The 15,017-nt window shown below is 39.5% G+C and overlaps 1 protein-coding gene across 2 annotated transcripts in view; it reads left to right on the top strand.

The window, feature by feature from the left end:
* Nucleotides 1–14,586, top strand: part of BCO1 (beta-carotene oxygenase 1) — a 30,330-nt gene extending 15,744 nt beyond the window's left edge. For both annotated transcript variants that reach the window (XM_054048496.1, XM_054048497.1), the window contains exons 3-11: nt 941–1,070; nt 2,056–2,203; nt 3,263–3,410; nt 4,718–4,938; nt 5,885–6,142; nt 8,080–8,185; nt 9,092–9,186; nt 11,464–11,575; nt 13,431–14,586. In XM_054048496.1, the coding sequence (XP_053904471.1) occupies nt 941–1,070; nt 2,056–2,203; nt 3,263–3,410; nt 4,718–4,938; nt 5,885–6,142; nt 8,080–8,185; nt 9,092–9,186; nt 11,464–11,575; nt 13,431–13,603 (1,391 nt within the window). In that variant the 3' untranslated portion in view covers nt 13,604–14,586. The remainder of the gene's footprint in view (nt 1–940; nt 1,071–2,055; nt 2,204–3,262; nt 3,411–4,717; nt 4,939–5,884; nt 6,143–8,079; nt 8,186–9,091; nt 9,187–11,463; nt 11,576–13,430) is intronic.
* The last annotated feature ends 431 nt before the right edge of the window (nt 14,587–15,017 follow it).

The following is a 15,017-nucleotide window of genomic DNA, read 5'->3' as shown; positions in this document are numbered from 1 at the left end:
GGGTTCTATGTGTGACTCTCCCTCAGACTTTTTATGTGATGATCGGCAAGTCACTTCACCTCTCTGTGATAGTTCCTAGTTACAATTCCTATAAAATGAGAATAATAATCCTTCCCTACTTCACAGGGGTGCTGTGAAGCGTAATTCATTGTTTGACAGGTGTTCAAATATGTTAGTGATGAGTATCATAAAAATGCCCATAAATAGCTGCCTGCAAGTATTCCAACTCTAGAGAGGAGGTTTTTATGAATGTAACAAAGGGTTATTCTGGACTAGGGGTGGGTTAGATGACCTAATAGGACTCTTCCTGCTCTGTAATCATCATCCGAGAAATTACAGATTCTTCTTGGGGGCTGTTTTAGTGACAGCATCATTGTGAGTTTAAAGGAACTGCCTTTAAAAGCTTAAATGGTCAAATTTAGTAAAGTGTGACTTTTAAAAAGGAAAAAGTCATGTTGTCTTTCATAATTTTAGAACTCCTTCAATGTTTGTTGTAACAATTCCTTAGGAACTTGAAATTTACAATTTATTCTTCCTGCTCCTTCATGTGTACATGTAGATAAGTCAATATAGAGTTGCTTTCGAGTGCTGGCATTTTTAGTTTAAAATCTTTTTCTCAACACACAATATTGCCTAAAAGTTTTGTGAACCAAGGAAAGTGGGTAAGTCAAAATTTGGGCTATCAGTGTTGACAGCCTATAAACAATGGGAATAAAGTACAGCACAGCCCCATTTTCCCCTGAAATTTTTCAGAGACACAAAACACCTTCTGAAAAATGAGGGGTTGAAAACAATCCATAGTCTGCTTAACTGGAGGCCAACTGGATGAGGGTCTACTGTAATTTCTTTATCTGACAGGTGTTCTATATTAATTTTCTAAGGAAAAGAAATATCTTCTCAGTATGCATGTAATACAAAGATTTTGTTTGCCCTTTGTCAGGCGAAGTTTACTACAGAAGTAAATACCTCCGCAGTGACACATATAATTGCAATATAGAAGCAAACAGAATTGTGGTGTCAGAGTTTGGAACTATGGCTTATCCAGATCCATGCAAAAACCTATTTGCCAAGTAAGCAATGTTTTTCCAATGAGGTTCTGCTTTCTATTTCTCCAACACAACTGCTTTTCTATTCCCCCTCTGCACATACAAAATAAGCCCCTCTGTTTGTTTGTATGCAAGTTTAAAATTGACACACCATTGGCAATGCCAGGGATCTGATTCCCAGTCTCTGTATACAGTTTTAAAATTTTAATACTTGCTTATAGAAATCAAAGGATTTATTGGCACATTGCAAGTAACAACTACAAAGTTAAGTCCTGCCTGTGTGTGCTGGAGTTATTACTTGCAGTTTTCCAATAAATCTTTTGATTTCTTTAAGCAAGTATTACAGAAAACTATGAAGCAGTTTATGCCCAAAGTCTTTATTTTAACACTGTTGTAATATGATAGGGAATATTCTTGGGAATAAAAATGTATTGTCAGAAGGAGTATTAATCCACCACGTTCTTACCAAAGCTTTTTGAAAAAGGTACCAATCTCTATGACCTACTGGGCCAGACTTTCAAAATGTGATCTCTAACTGCATGCAAAAGCATGCGCGCACACACACACACGATAGTGTCTACTCCCATACAAGTCAATGGTTGTTTTGCCATTGACTCCAATAGGAGCAGGATTGGCCAGATATTAGATGAACTGTTTGTGCATGCAAAAGCAGCAGTTGTGTGTGTTCACACTTCCAGATTGGGTTAAGAGTGGTTGAAAATTTGGCCCAAAACATGTTGTACTGTGTTGCTGTAGGACCAGCCAGCAGAGATAGTTCAAATTAAATAATAAACCCACTTCCAATGATTGTGCTGCCTACAGGTCACATCCTGCTCTCCAATAGCAGGCACAACTTTCCGTTCTACGCGTGGCTCAAGGGGAGGATAACACAAAACAAGTAACAAACAGAGCCATGATCATTTCTGTTCTATTTGAAAGTGAAAGCAACTATAAAATAGCTGATCTTCTCAAAGATTAATGTATGTATATGAAATTTTCATCCCCACAGGGCATTCTGCTACTTGTCCCACACCATTCCTGAGTTCACAGACAACTGCCTGATCAATATTATGAAAACTGGTGAGGATTATTATGCTACAAGCGAGACTAATTTCATTAGGAAAATTAATCCTCACACTCTGGAGACATTAGAGAAGGTAAAACATAGTATCCAACATGGATGCTTTATCTGCTAATGAATACGGTGTCATGCTGGCCTTTACAGCCTCGGGGTGTCAGGTTAAAGGCGGCCAAATTTGATATAAGTAAATGTAGAAAAATCAAATGTTTTTTTTATCCTGTGCTTCCTGTGTCAGAATAGGCCATTTGGGAGCCATGGAGACTGGGGTAGTTGCTGTAGATGCCAACTTATAATGTCAGTTATTTTAACTTACAATATTTTATTCTTCATGTCTTTCAAACTACAAAATACCCGGTGTCTTAGGGTAAGTACTGGCTTTTGCAGTTTTAACTTGTGCATAATCCTACTTGGCTGTAGGCATAATGTCAGGTCTTGTGCTTATGGCCTCTGATTATTTGGATTATTCCTTTTGATTAATGGTCCTACAAGCTCGCCCTATTATGCAACAATTTATATAATGTGTAATTAATTCTCTAGGCCAGTTATATCACAACTTTCTCTGTCCTTATACCATCTGAATTTCCTTATGCAAGACATTTCTTTAATTTTCTAAAAAAGTGAGTCTAAATGCGTTAAGACATGGTTTTTAGTTAACTTTTTCTACTATGTATAACTTCCCAGTCCCTACCCCCTCCTGTAATACTGTTTATCAACTTTAAATAAATCATGAAAGCTGCTGGTTTAACGGCCTTGCTATGTGAAGCCCATTCAGTAAGGGATTGGCAATGGCAATTACCTTTGCTTACACAAACCTCTTCCCGTGTGCCTCATCCCAGAAGTGACCTTCAGGATCAAAAGCTCAGCATCCGTGACCCATTCAAGCCCCAAATAATAATAATTTAAGCACATGCTTAAGTCCCACTGAATTCAATGTTTTTAACTTAAAGACTTAAAAGTTAAGCAGGTTGTTTTCCTGAATTGGGAGGCTCTCCTGAAACAGGGCCTGAGTCTTTGGCCTTTGTGCTGGGGTTGCCAATGGGAATGCCGCTAGTGCCAAAGGTGATGATAGTTTTTGTGATGTAGGCTAAGTAATTTCACATACTCTTTATAAATCCTTATGCTGTCACTTTGTTAGGTTGACTACAATAAATATGTAGCGGTGAGCCTGGTGACTTCTCATCCCCATTATGACAGCGCTGGAAATGTTCTCAATATGGGCACCTCTATCGTTGATAAGGGGAAGACAAAATATGTTATTTTTAAGATTCCTTCCTCAGTGCCAGGTAAGAGATGGCTTGTGCTAGTGTCTCTGAGTTCCTTGTTAGTTTGTTGTTGTTGTTTTCTTCTGAAGGTGGAGGGCTGTGCCACAAATGGTCTAGAAACCAACTGAATCACTGTTTGTTTTTTAACATCACTTCTTTGTACAAAGATATTTGACATTTCACTGTTAAGGTGTCAGGTAGTGAGAAACTGCATGTAAAATACATTCCATTTAAATTATAATATTTATACATTTTTAAGTACATACGTGTGTATAAATTTATAAGTACATTCCTTAAAGTTATTTTGAAAAAGACTGACAGGACTCCTGAACTAGCTGCTCGGCCTGGTTGGGTATTTGGTGTTTGAAAAGGTTCATCTTTATCACTTTTTCCTGTTCATATTTTAGCAGAAGAATGTTGTTGTTTCAGAAGGATTGGTCCCTACTCCTAGCTTGCCATTCTCTGTGTTGTGAGATATGTTAAGAGATGATGCACAGAAAAAAAATGTATCCAGCATGTAGTATTTGGTGTCTGAATTTGTAAAATGTGTCTTTCTTTATAAATATATTTTCAGGGAAAAGGACAGTGGGTGAAAATGCTTATAAAAGTGGGGACAGACAGTGTTTGGTTAGAGCCAGGCATAATACATGAAACTCGATGTAGGTCCCATTCCTCACCAGCTTTGCCAATGTTAGCCCTCACCAAAGCAAAGGCTGTTCCTTGATTTCTTTGCACTCGCGTCGCAGCTTGTACAGTCACTCACCTTTTCTTCTTCATGGTGATCTACTTTCTGTGCATTTCTGTTAAACGTAGCAATGGGGCAGGGCCCGGCTGCTAACGTAGCTGTTACTCTATGGCCAACACCCCAGGATTGAACTTGGGACCTCCAGAGGGAAAAGAATGAACGGCTACAATTTAAGAGCCAGGGACTATAGGTAGGGCTGTAATAGACTCACATAATCTGTGGCACAGAGGGTGACCAGAAGCGCAAGTTCACCAGGAGGTTACACTAGCATGGGGCCATACGGTCCCTTCTGTACAGCTGTCAGTACGTACAGTACTTAACTTCTGTCCCCCTCCATGCTGGAACTTCAGGGGCAGTGGCCTGTGAGAAACTCTCCAGGGGCTGGGAGTAACTGCAAAGGCTCAGGTCCTCTGCATGGATGGCCCTGGTCTTATCTGTGTGGTTGTCGGCTAGGGGGCCAATTCCCCTGCTAATCCTGGAGAAGGGAAGGAACTCTGCCCCTAAGAGGAGAATGTAAAGGAATCTCACTGAGTGGCAACTATTATTTACATAATCACAGTTTATCTTTCTAATTTATGTTTAGAGAATGAAAAGAAGAAATCCTGTCTCAAACACCTGGAAGTGTTGTGCTCTATCCCTTCCCAGTCTCTCCTTCACCCAAGCTACTATCACAGTTTTGGAGTTACAGAAAATTATATCATCTTCATAGAGCAGCCATTCAAACTGGACATTCTCAAGTTGGCAACTGCCTACTTCAGAGGTGTCAATTGGGCGTCCTGCCTTTCTTTCCATAAAGAAGATAAGGTACCTTTCCTACTATGTGCCAAGCAGTGAGGGTAGCCAGGACAATAACCATTCCCACTCTATACTATATTTTCCCTTGCTGCAAAATTTCAGTCACTTCCCATTGGAGGAATGTGTTTCCCCCTCTCTTCCTATATATATTTTCAGTAGATAGCTGGATCTTTCCTTAAGAATCCTATCTCACCCCACCTAAAATTCCCATAAGTAAATCTCTGTTGTTGAGGTACCTGAGAAAAGGGATAGTATTGGGTACTATTAGAAATATCCCACACCAGCAGAGAGATTCTGCTCCATCTGTCATGTCAAGTAACCATGTACAATCACCTCTAGTTTAAACAACATACTATATAATAGTATACACATTTAGGTCTATAAGTGTAAAGACTTTAGTTGAGATTCTAATCACCATTCTGGCTCCTTTACATGAGGCAAGAGGGCCAGATTGGCATAAAGGCACTCTAAAAACCCTGGATTCACCTGAGGGAGAATTCTCCTAATGCAGAAACAGAAGAAGGCAACTGCAGGCTGTCTTCTGAGGATGCCCCTGGTATGCCAGAGTTGGAACCATGTGTGAGAGGGCATGTTGGACCTCTGCATGTAGCACTGTGGAGATTCCGGTCAGGTGAGACAGGTGACTGTAATTTAGACACCTCCCAGGGGTCCTAAATTTTTATGGGGGCCACTTCAGCTCCCAGAGCAGCCATGAATTGGGAAGGTGTAAAGGTGGGGTGAAAGCTCCCACCTCCAGCTTGCATGCTCTGTGCTGTGCCTCTTACCCAGAATCTCGCCTCTTAATGGCACAACCGAAGTACTCCAAATACAACATTATAAACAAAGCAAATGTGCCATCATCGAGTTGGAAACACTGGTTTGCAATGAAATAACATTTAAAAAAAAAATAAGTATTTGCTGCTTACTAAACATTAGCGTGTTTGACGTCTTTCAGACTTGGATTCACCTCATAGACAAAAAGACCAAAAAGGATATATCCACCAAGATTTATACAGATGCCATGGTCCTTTTTCACCATGTGAATGCTTATGAGGAGGACGGCCATGTTGTTATTGATGTAATTTCCTATCCGGACAATAGTCTATATCAAATGTTCTATTTAAAAAACCTGAATGAAGACTTGGAGAAAAACACCAAACTCACTGCCATACCAGCCTGCAAGCGATTTGTGGTTCCTCTGGGGTTTGACAAGGTAACATTTAATGTATTGTATTTGAGCAGTAATTTTGAATAACTCGCTAAAAGAAAAAGCGTATGAAGCATTGGTTTGCCAGGCCACGTCCAAATTCCTGATTTTTTTAAATGATATCCACAAAATTTGGGGGGTATGTAATTGTTTGTTTGTGTGCACAGCGCGATTTATATTTGCACAAGCAATGGGCAGTTACTTGGTGCCAGCTTCTGATTCCTTTGTTCATGGAGAAAGGTCCTGTTCAACTTGACTAGTCTCTTCAAAGTCAATGGAACTGTTTGTGGGGCAAGGTGCTACCCCACATGAATAAATGTATCAATATGGCCCTTGATTGGCAGGTGCAAATATGGGTTTTTGCACGTACAATCTGATGCCCATTAATGGAAGCCTGTGAAAAATCATCCCTCACCCCACCCCCGCAACTTACCCACCAACCCCTCCCTGAAAAAAAACCCTTAGCTGCTTTTCAATAGTAATTTTATGAAGATGATGGGATTTTTATTTCAATGAGAGCTTTACTAAAGTGGGGGAAAGGATCAAACCTTTCTGTAGCTTTGAAACAGCTTAAATGTTTTACATCATTGTTTTGTAGGAAAATCTGATTTACTGCTCAGCAACTTGCCAGGCAAGTTTCAGCCTGATTCAGTTTGGAATGGCTGATACTGTCTGCCTTGTTACGCCCTGGAAACTGGGTCTTGTTAATGCCATGAAAACAGTCCTGCAGCAATGCAGGAGGATACATTTGATGCATGGAGAAGAAAAATGGCTAATAGCCAAGATGGTCAAGGATGAAACCCCACGCTTTGGTTGTTCCTAACCTCCCACTGCCAGAAGCTAGGAAGCATGACGGGGATGGATAACTTCAAATTGCCCTGTTCTGTTAATTTTATCTGAAGCATGTGGCAGTGGCCACTGTCAGACAACAGGATACTGGGCTAGATGGACTGTCATTCTGACCCAGTATGGCTGTTCTTGCATTCTTATGATGGATCCGCTCAAATTGTCCTGCCTTCCTATCTTGCAGTCTAAGAATTCAGCAACGTTGTACAGAAAGACACTATACTGAAAAATCTCATTGAACTACTAATGTGAACACTCGGGCATTTTCATTAAAGTAAATATCAGTGTTAAGCTTTTTAAAAAGCACCAAATGGCATCAATGTACGTACATGGTGTCTGTTTAGCATAATATGTGAGCTAGATAACACCCTCCCCATGCACGTGCACGCACACACACACACTTAAAATGAGAAGCCATTACATTATTTTTTTTATACACTGGGCTTTTCAAAGGAGTTGAAGGGATCCGAGAGTCCAAGCCCTGTTGACGTAGGTGCCTCACTCCCTTAAATGACTGTGAAAATCCCAGCCTTTAGCCCTAACTCCCAAATAACATGATGAATTTACACTGCTTCTGTGATAAAGCAAAAATACCATCTGGCTGACATTTTTATCAAGTTTGACCTATAGCTGATTTATTAGAATCCCCTGCAAATTAAGGGCTTTTAAATGGAAATGCTCATAGTCTAATAATGCAAGAGAAATGCCTCTGAGAAAGCAGCCTTTTGAAGTTGGATCATCTGGCTTATGCCAAATGGAATCTAATAGCAATTTACATACAGTAAAATCAACCTTGATGGAAGTCCTAAATTAGAAATATGTCCTTTAAAATGTCTTGTTGTTTTTAGCATTACTCTCTCCCAGGAAGGAGGGATAGCTCAGTGGTTTGAGCATTGGCCTGTTAAACCCAGGGTCATGAGCTCAATCCTTGAGGGGGCCAATTAGGGATCTGGGGCAAAAAAAAAAAAAACACCCCCTGTAAAAGACAGTACTTGGTGCTGCTAGTGAAGGCAGGGGACTGGGCTCAATGACTTTTCAAGGTCTTTTCCTATTCTATGAGATAGGTATATCTCCATATATTACTTTTTTTTTTTAAGGGTGCAGAAGTAGGTACTAATTTAGTCAAACTTCCATCAACTACTGCAACTGCTCTGAAAGAAAAAGATGGAAACATCTATTGTCAGCCTGAAATGTTATGTGAAGGTGAGATGTGTTCATTAAAAATCTTTCATTGTATTTTCTTAAATGTAGGTGCATTATAATAACAGACTAGTATGATATTGGGGGTGCTCAAAGTGGGGGTGCTGGAAGTGTGAAAGCACCCCCTGGCTTGAAATGGTTTCCATCATATACAGGGATTACGGTTTGGTTCAATGGCTTTCAGCACCCCCACTATACAAATTGTTACAGCATCCCTGCTAATATCTCTTAAATACTCCTATATAATCTAGCTCTGATCTAGCAGTCGGGTCCTGGAGGTAAACAGTGAGGTGCCGCATGGCCACATGGTTTCACCTCAGTGACCTAACTGCTAGATCCAGGATAAATGAATAATTAATGTAAATCTAATGTGAATATCTGTCCAAGGACCAGGTAGATTACGAATGCTCAAAATATCATGACATTAAGGTTTCAGGTCAGATCTGAGATCATGGGATCTAAATATGCAAGATTATCTATATGCATATCTTTATCTATTTTTAATTTGGGGAAGAGATCTCCAGTTGCACCTCACAGGTAAACACACTATATTACTATGTATTTTTGGAAAAATGAAAGGTAACTGAACAGTAAGAATATAAATACATTGGGGGATTATGAGGCTGTGGCTAAACCATGAGAGTGAAATGTCAGTGGTTTATGAATTTGTATCACCTATATACTTGTTCAGCTTTCATTTTTTTTAAAAATATATCCATATATCTGTACATAAAGTCTAAGCAAATTTAACTTAGTCCCTGCCAAGGAATATATATTGCAGAAGTTAACTGAAGATCTTTTCTGAAGATCTTGACTGTATGTGCTTCATTTTTTTTAACATGTCTTAGATGTACAGTTGTGCTATTTTCCTTCCTTGTTACCAGTATGTATGTTTCACTTTACCTGTAGGAATAGAGCTGCCTCGCATCAACTATGATTATAATGGCAAAAAATACAGATATATCTATGCAACAGAAGTTCGGTGGAGTCCAGTTCCCACAAAGGTATAATATAACTCTGATTGTATATTGCATGACTGTATTCGTATAACCCAAATCAAATTAAACAGTGTGCAAATAGTGAAGGCAGTTTATTTCACTAGCTAACCTACATGGTCCAAATTATGCCCTGACCTACATCCATACAACCATAGCGAAAATGCCTGGTTGTGAGGTCAGATTTGGAACATTACTAGCCTGTGGTTCTGCTCTGTAATGTGAATGTTCCAAAAATAAAAAAAATCCACATTTCTTAAACAAATAAGTCACAACAATATGTTTACGTATCACATTTACAAACTCCGGCACTTAAAAGCAAAAGGATTAAAAGATAAGGACATAAGTCCTACATTGCCACATGACAAAAATAAACCAATTGGGCCAGATTCTCAGCTGCTATAAATCAGTGTAGTTTCATTATGGAGCTATGTCCACTTAACACCAGCTGAGAATACGGACTGTTGTTATTACCATATACAGAGATGCCTATTTCATCACAACGTACCCTTCACTCTGACCCTCTGATGTTTTCAGGAAGCTTTAACTTGTGTTGGGGCCCCAGCCCCACACCCCTCCATGATACCAGTTTTTAAAGAGAGACTTCTTAGAACACAAGTCCATTATAAGTTGCATATAAGTTGCGACGAAGTGGGCATTCACCCACGAAAGCTTATGCTCCAATACATCTGTTAGTCTTAAAGGTGCCACAGGACCCTCTGTTGATTTTTACAGATCCAGACTAACACGGCTACCCCTCTGATATTATAAGCTGGACAGTCCTATTAACTGAGGGTAGGAGAAAGTTATATAGACAAGCTGGCTCTTGATAATTGTCGCTCATTCAGCAAAATCTATCCTAAAACCTACCAAGAGAATATAAGGCCAAGTAGAGAGAGTTCACTAATTGTTCCTGTTTTTAATTTTCCCAGCTGATTACAAAATAAAGTTGGATCTGTAATATTATATAGTCGATGATGCAATGTTTGTCAGCGTATCTGACACTAGCTCAAACAAATCAGCAAGTTTGTGATTTCTAACAAAGATAATCCTCCTTTACAAATGACTTAAATAAAACCATAGTTGTTAAGAGGTGGGGTTTTTTGTTTGTTTTTTACATTGGGCATCTGTGATATGCAGTAGATGCAATGAAGACATCTGATATTGTTTTGTATATTGTATCTTATAATTCATTTAAACTCCTTTAAGTTCTAAATCAGGGATCTCTTCAGATTTGGGGTTCAGAATGGGAACAGTGATTTACCTTTAGCAGTGCAGATGCATACAGAAGATAATGGAGCTGAATGTGAAATAGTAACTCTGTCATACTGGGCGTTGGGTTGCTCAGGCACTTAGCCCATTGCTGAGATGTGGAGATATTTACTGCTATATTTACAGTACATGGGTGAAATCCTGGCCCCATTTGTTTATTAGCTACTTAAACCATCACAATGAACTGATTTTACTTTTTGCAGTGTGGTTATAGTTGTGTTGGTCACAGGACATTAGAGAGACAAGGTGGGTGAGGTAATATCTTTCATTGGACCAACCTCGGGTGACAAAAGAGACAAGCTTTCAAGCTGACAATGAGTTCTTCTGCTCTGTGTAAACTCAAAGACTTGTCTCTTTCACCAACAGACGTTGGTCCAATAAAAGATATTACCTCACTCGCCTTGTCTCTTTGATTTTGTTTTAATATTTGTCTTGTTTAACTACTTAAGGTTTTTACTTCTGTAAAGACTGAGGTCACACAAAAAGAAAATGATTGAACCACAGGACTAAGCATCAGGAAGTTCTGAATTTTATTCCTTGCTTTGCTATAAGGGTCCTGTGCGACCTTGCGCAGATCACTTAAACTTTGTGTGTCAGGCTCCTGTTCTGTAAAATGGGGGGATAATATTATTGACTCACCTGACACAGAGATGTCATCTGGCTTAAATAATTAACTAACTTTTGTGAAATGCTTTGAGATCCTTGGTTGACAGGTATAGTTGTAATGTAGTAAAACAGTATCAATTTCTGCTCTCAAGTCTCTAAAGTGAAATTGTCTCCTATTAAATACAAACAAGATTCTGTGGCTATACAGCCACTAAACATGACTGAGGAGCCTAAAGTTTTCCAAATATTTCATCTGTGGCATGCTGGAGTAATTGTCTCATTGCTTCCTGACTTGCAGTACTGATCCTGTCATTTTACCCAGCCACTCTGTTGTATGGTACACAGCATGATTTTGAAATTAAGAGCTAGAATGGAGACTGAAGAATTATTTTTGTCTTAATAATTTAGATAGCAAAAGTTGATGTTCTGACAAAGAAAAAGCTCAGCTGGGAGGAGGAGCACTGCTGGCCAGCCGAGCCTATCTTTGTTCCCAGTCCTGATTTAAAAGAAGAGGATGATGGTAAGCAGACTGCTCTTGTAAGAAATTGGGGATAAAAATATATATATATAAGTATGCAGAGCCCTTCACTGTCAAGATGACTTGCAATGAAGAATCAGAAATTTTAACTGTTTTATTGTCAATGACCTTTAATATGAAATCTATTCCACTGAGCAACAGTGCCATGGGGTAAGTAAAATTAGCCTCAGCCATTGTGGTCCTGCAAACAAAGATGTCTGCTACTACTTCTCCCTAGCTCTGTAGACCATGGAGATGGAGGTCCTTAACTTCTTTCACCATCTGCCCTAACCTCTTTCTCTCAATGGCATATTTTCCCCATTAATGGTAATTTTTTCTGTTAATGGTAATTCACATTAAGCGCTCTTAGATCTTTCTCAGTATTATTCCTTCATCTTCTCCTTGGTGAGCCATGAGGTCAAAGACCATAAGGTTGTCCTTCCAAGATATGATTAGCTCAGGACCCTCCTCATCTAGTGTCCCATTACCAGCCATTGGAGATATTTGCTGTTAGCAGTTGCAGATCGGCTTCATGCCATTGTAGGCAGTCCTGTCATACCATCCTCTCCATAAACTTATCAAACTCAGTCCTGAAGCCAATTAGGTTTTTTGCCCACCACTTCTCCCCTGGGGAGGCTGCTCCAGAACTTCACTCCTCTGATGGTTAGAAATCTTCACCTAATTTCAAGCCTAAACTTGTTGATGGCCACTTATATCCATTTGTTCTAGGATCCACATTGATCCTTAATTTTAATAACTCCTCTCCCTCCCTGGTATTTATCCCTCTGATATATGTATAGAGAGCAATCATATCTCCCCTCAGCCTTCTTTTGGTTAGGCTAAACCAGCCAAGCTCTTTGAGTCTCCTCTCATAAGGTAGGTTTTCCATTTCGAGGATCATTCTAGTACCAGCTGTACCATCCTAATAATTTTGTCAGTGAAAAAAACCCTGAGGCCCAGAGGCCATCTTGTGATATACTATCATATGCTTTCTTATAAAGTCTATAAAAACTATGTATGTATTTTGATCATATTCCTATTTTTTCTCTAGTGTATGAATTGAAAATACTTGATCCACAATTAACCTATTTTTCCAGAATCCACACTGATAATCTCTTATTATTTCCTGTATCGAAGCAATAAGTCTATGTAAGAGTATCCAAAATAAGATTTTATAGGAGGAGGGAGATGACATGCTAGTTCTTACATTTCATTGTGTCACCCTTCTTCAAAGTTGGGCATATGACTGCCTCCTTCCACTCCTGCAAAGGAACAATGGGCCAAATTCAGCTCACGTGTGTGCTCCCAAGCTAGACTTTAAAAATAATTGGATTTTTCATGTAGCCCACTGGAGCCATCTTTTATCAGGTTGGCATCAAAGAATTCTTCAAAACTGCAAGACGGAATGTCCTGAAGCCATTTAACTACAGACCAGGGCCAGCAGATACAGTAGTATTGCAAGCTCCCACGTCATCTCTTGCCAGTGCTATTCTGGAGGAACCACCTGCAGTGGTGGGTGAGGAGTGCAGTCTTTAGGACCCATTCAAGTCCCTAGCCTCACAGCTGAGATGCCCAACAATGTTACCAGTTGTGATGTGGACACATAGTTAAATACTTAATTGAGACTACTGCTTCAGCATCTTTTCTTTGTGGTATACACCAGGCAGACCAGCAACAGGATGGAGGCATTCATTAGTTTTTTAGCATTCTTAGTTAGACTTTTTGATCCACAAAGCAGTTTTCATTGCTGTCCTTGGTTATCCAGACTTATCAGTGGATGATGTTGCCTTTTCTATTTGGGAAATCAAGTCTGTTTGTCTCTGTTTTTGAAATACATTCCTTATTTATACTTTTTTAGGTCTTATTTTATCCTCCATTGTGACATCAGATCCCAGGAAAGCACCTTTCCTGCTCGTCTTGGATGCTAAAACATTCACAGAGATGGCTCGGGCCACAGTTAATGTAGACTTGCATCTGGACCTGCATGGAGTCTTCATACCAGAGAAGGATTTGAACACAGAGCGTGAATAGAAGTCTCTTCATCTTACTATGTGAACATTAAAATGTGACAACCCACCTAACTGACCCTAAGGAAATACCCCTTTTGTCATTTGCGAATCACCTTATGTCAGGGCAAAGAATAACCAAATACTACATCTATAAAGTTACTTTTCGTTACAAATAATAGTGATATGCACAACAGGCAAGTAACTATTGTAAAAAAGCAACATTTAACAGAATACAATCAAAGGTTAAATTCTGAACACTCTTCTCTCTTACACATTACAAGTTGTATACACTATTTGCAGTGAGCTGTGTTTTATTCCATATGTCACTGACTGACTATACTGAGGTACTGTATTTACAATATGGCATACAGCATGAGTCAGGCTTGCCCAGTTTGTATAACTTTCATGGATTGTTTCAAGACAGCATATGATCAAAATTCTCTCTCTCTCGCCTGTCAGAAATCCTGATATTTTTAAGTATGAGCTACGGCAGTAATGATTCATAGAAATCTGTTTCTTTGGTGCTTGATTTCTAAAGCTCCACTAAGACCAAAGCGAAATGTCTAAAGTATTGCAGCTTTTTGATCAGGAGCCTAGAAAACTTCTGCAGTATGAATCATTTTGTGGCATTAAAAAAAAGGGAGCGGGTGGTGTCCTTTGTGGAAGAAACTGAAGCTTAAATAACAATTTCAAATGGAACATATGCTTTTATTAACACTTAATTATATTTTAATGATATTTAAATTAATCTTTACCTTTGCACTGTAATTGTTTTCCCTTAGGAATATCTGATATGGCATTTAACTACATTGTCTCAAAGATAAATGGTGATTTGTCTCTTTACCTCTAATGTTGTTGTAACCTCTCATTGTTATGCATGTATTACTAGCAGAGCTCAGATACTTACGTTTAATGAATTGCTTCCATTAATGTTACAGAACCTAATGAGTGCCCCTTCCTGGCCACACACTGGGACTGCTCTCAGAGGAATCCAACCTTCCGCTGCTGGGGATCCCTGGGGTGGGTTAAGCTTCAGCAGACTGCCTCACTGGTTCCTCCCTTGGCCCCTCTGGCACGTTTCTTGGGCATTGACTCTCAAGCAATGGGCCTTCGTCTTGGAAATGAGGCAGCTCAGTTTACCTGCCCCAGGTTCTCAGAACCAGCCCTGACCCTCAAGCTATCCCAGTTACTTAAACACACCCAGAACTCCACTCAAAAGGGGTGAAGCTTCAGGTGATGGTTTAACTCTCTCAGGGGGATGCAGCAATTATGATCACACACCTTGCACAGTCTAACACCTTTATACTCTTTTTTACTTAATCATACAAAGCACAGAAAAGTACAGATCGTACAAAACAAATGCATGTCCCTGCTTCAGTTTCCTCACTACCCCAGGCCATTCTTTGGGTGGAGTCTGAATCCCTTGGGTTATCCAG

The sequence above is a fragment of the Malaclemys terrapin genome, chromosome 14 (genome assembly GCF_027887155.1).
Source record: "Malaclemys terrapin pileata isolate rMalTer1 chromosome 14, rMalTer1.hap1, whole genome shotgun sequence".
Lineage (NCBI taxonomy): Eukaryota > Metazoa > Chordata > Testudines > Emydidae > Malaclemys > Malaclemys terrapin.
This window is presented reverse-complemented; position numbering and strand designations above follow the sequence as displayed.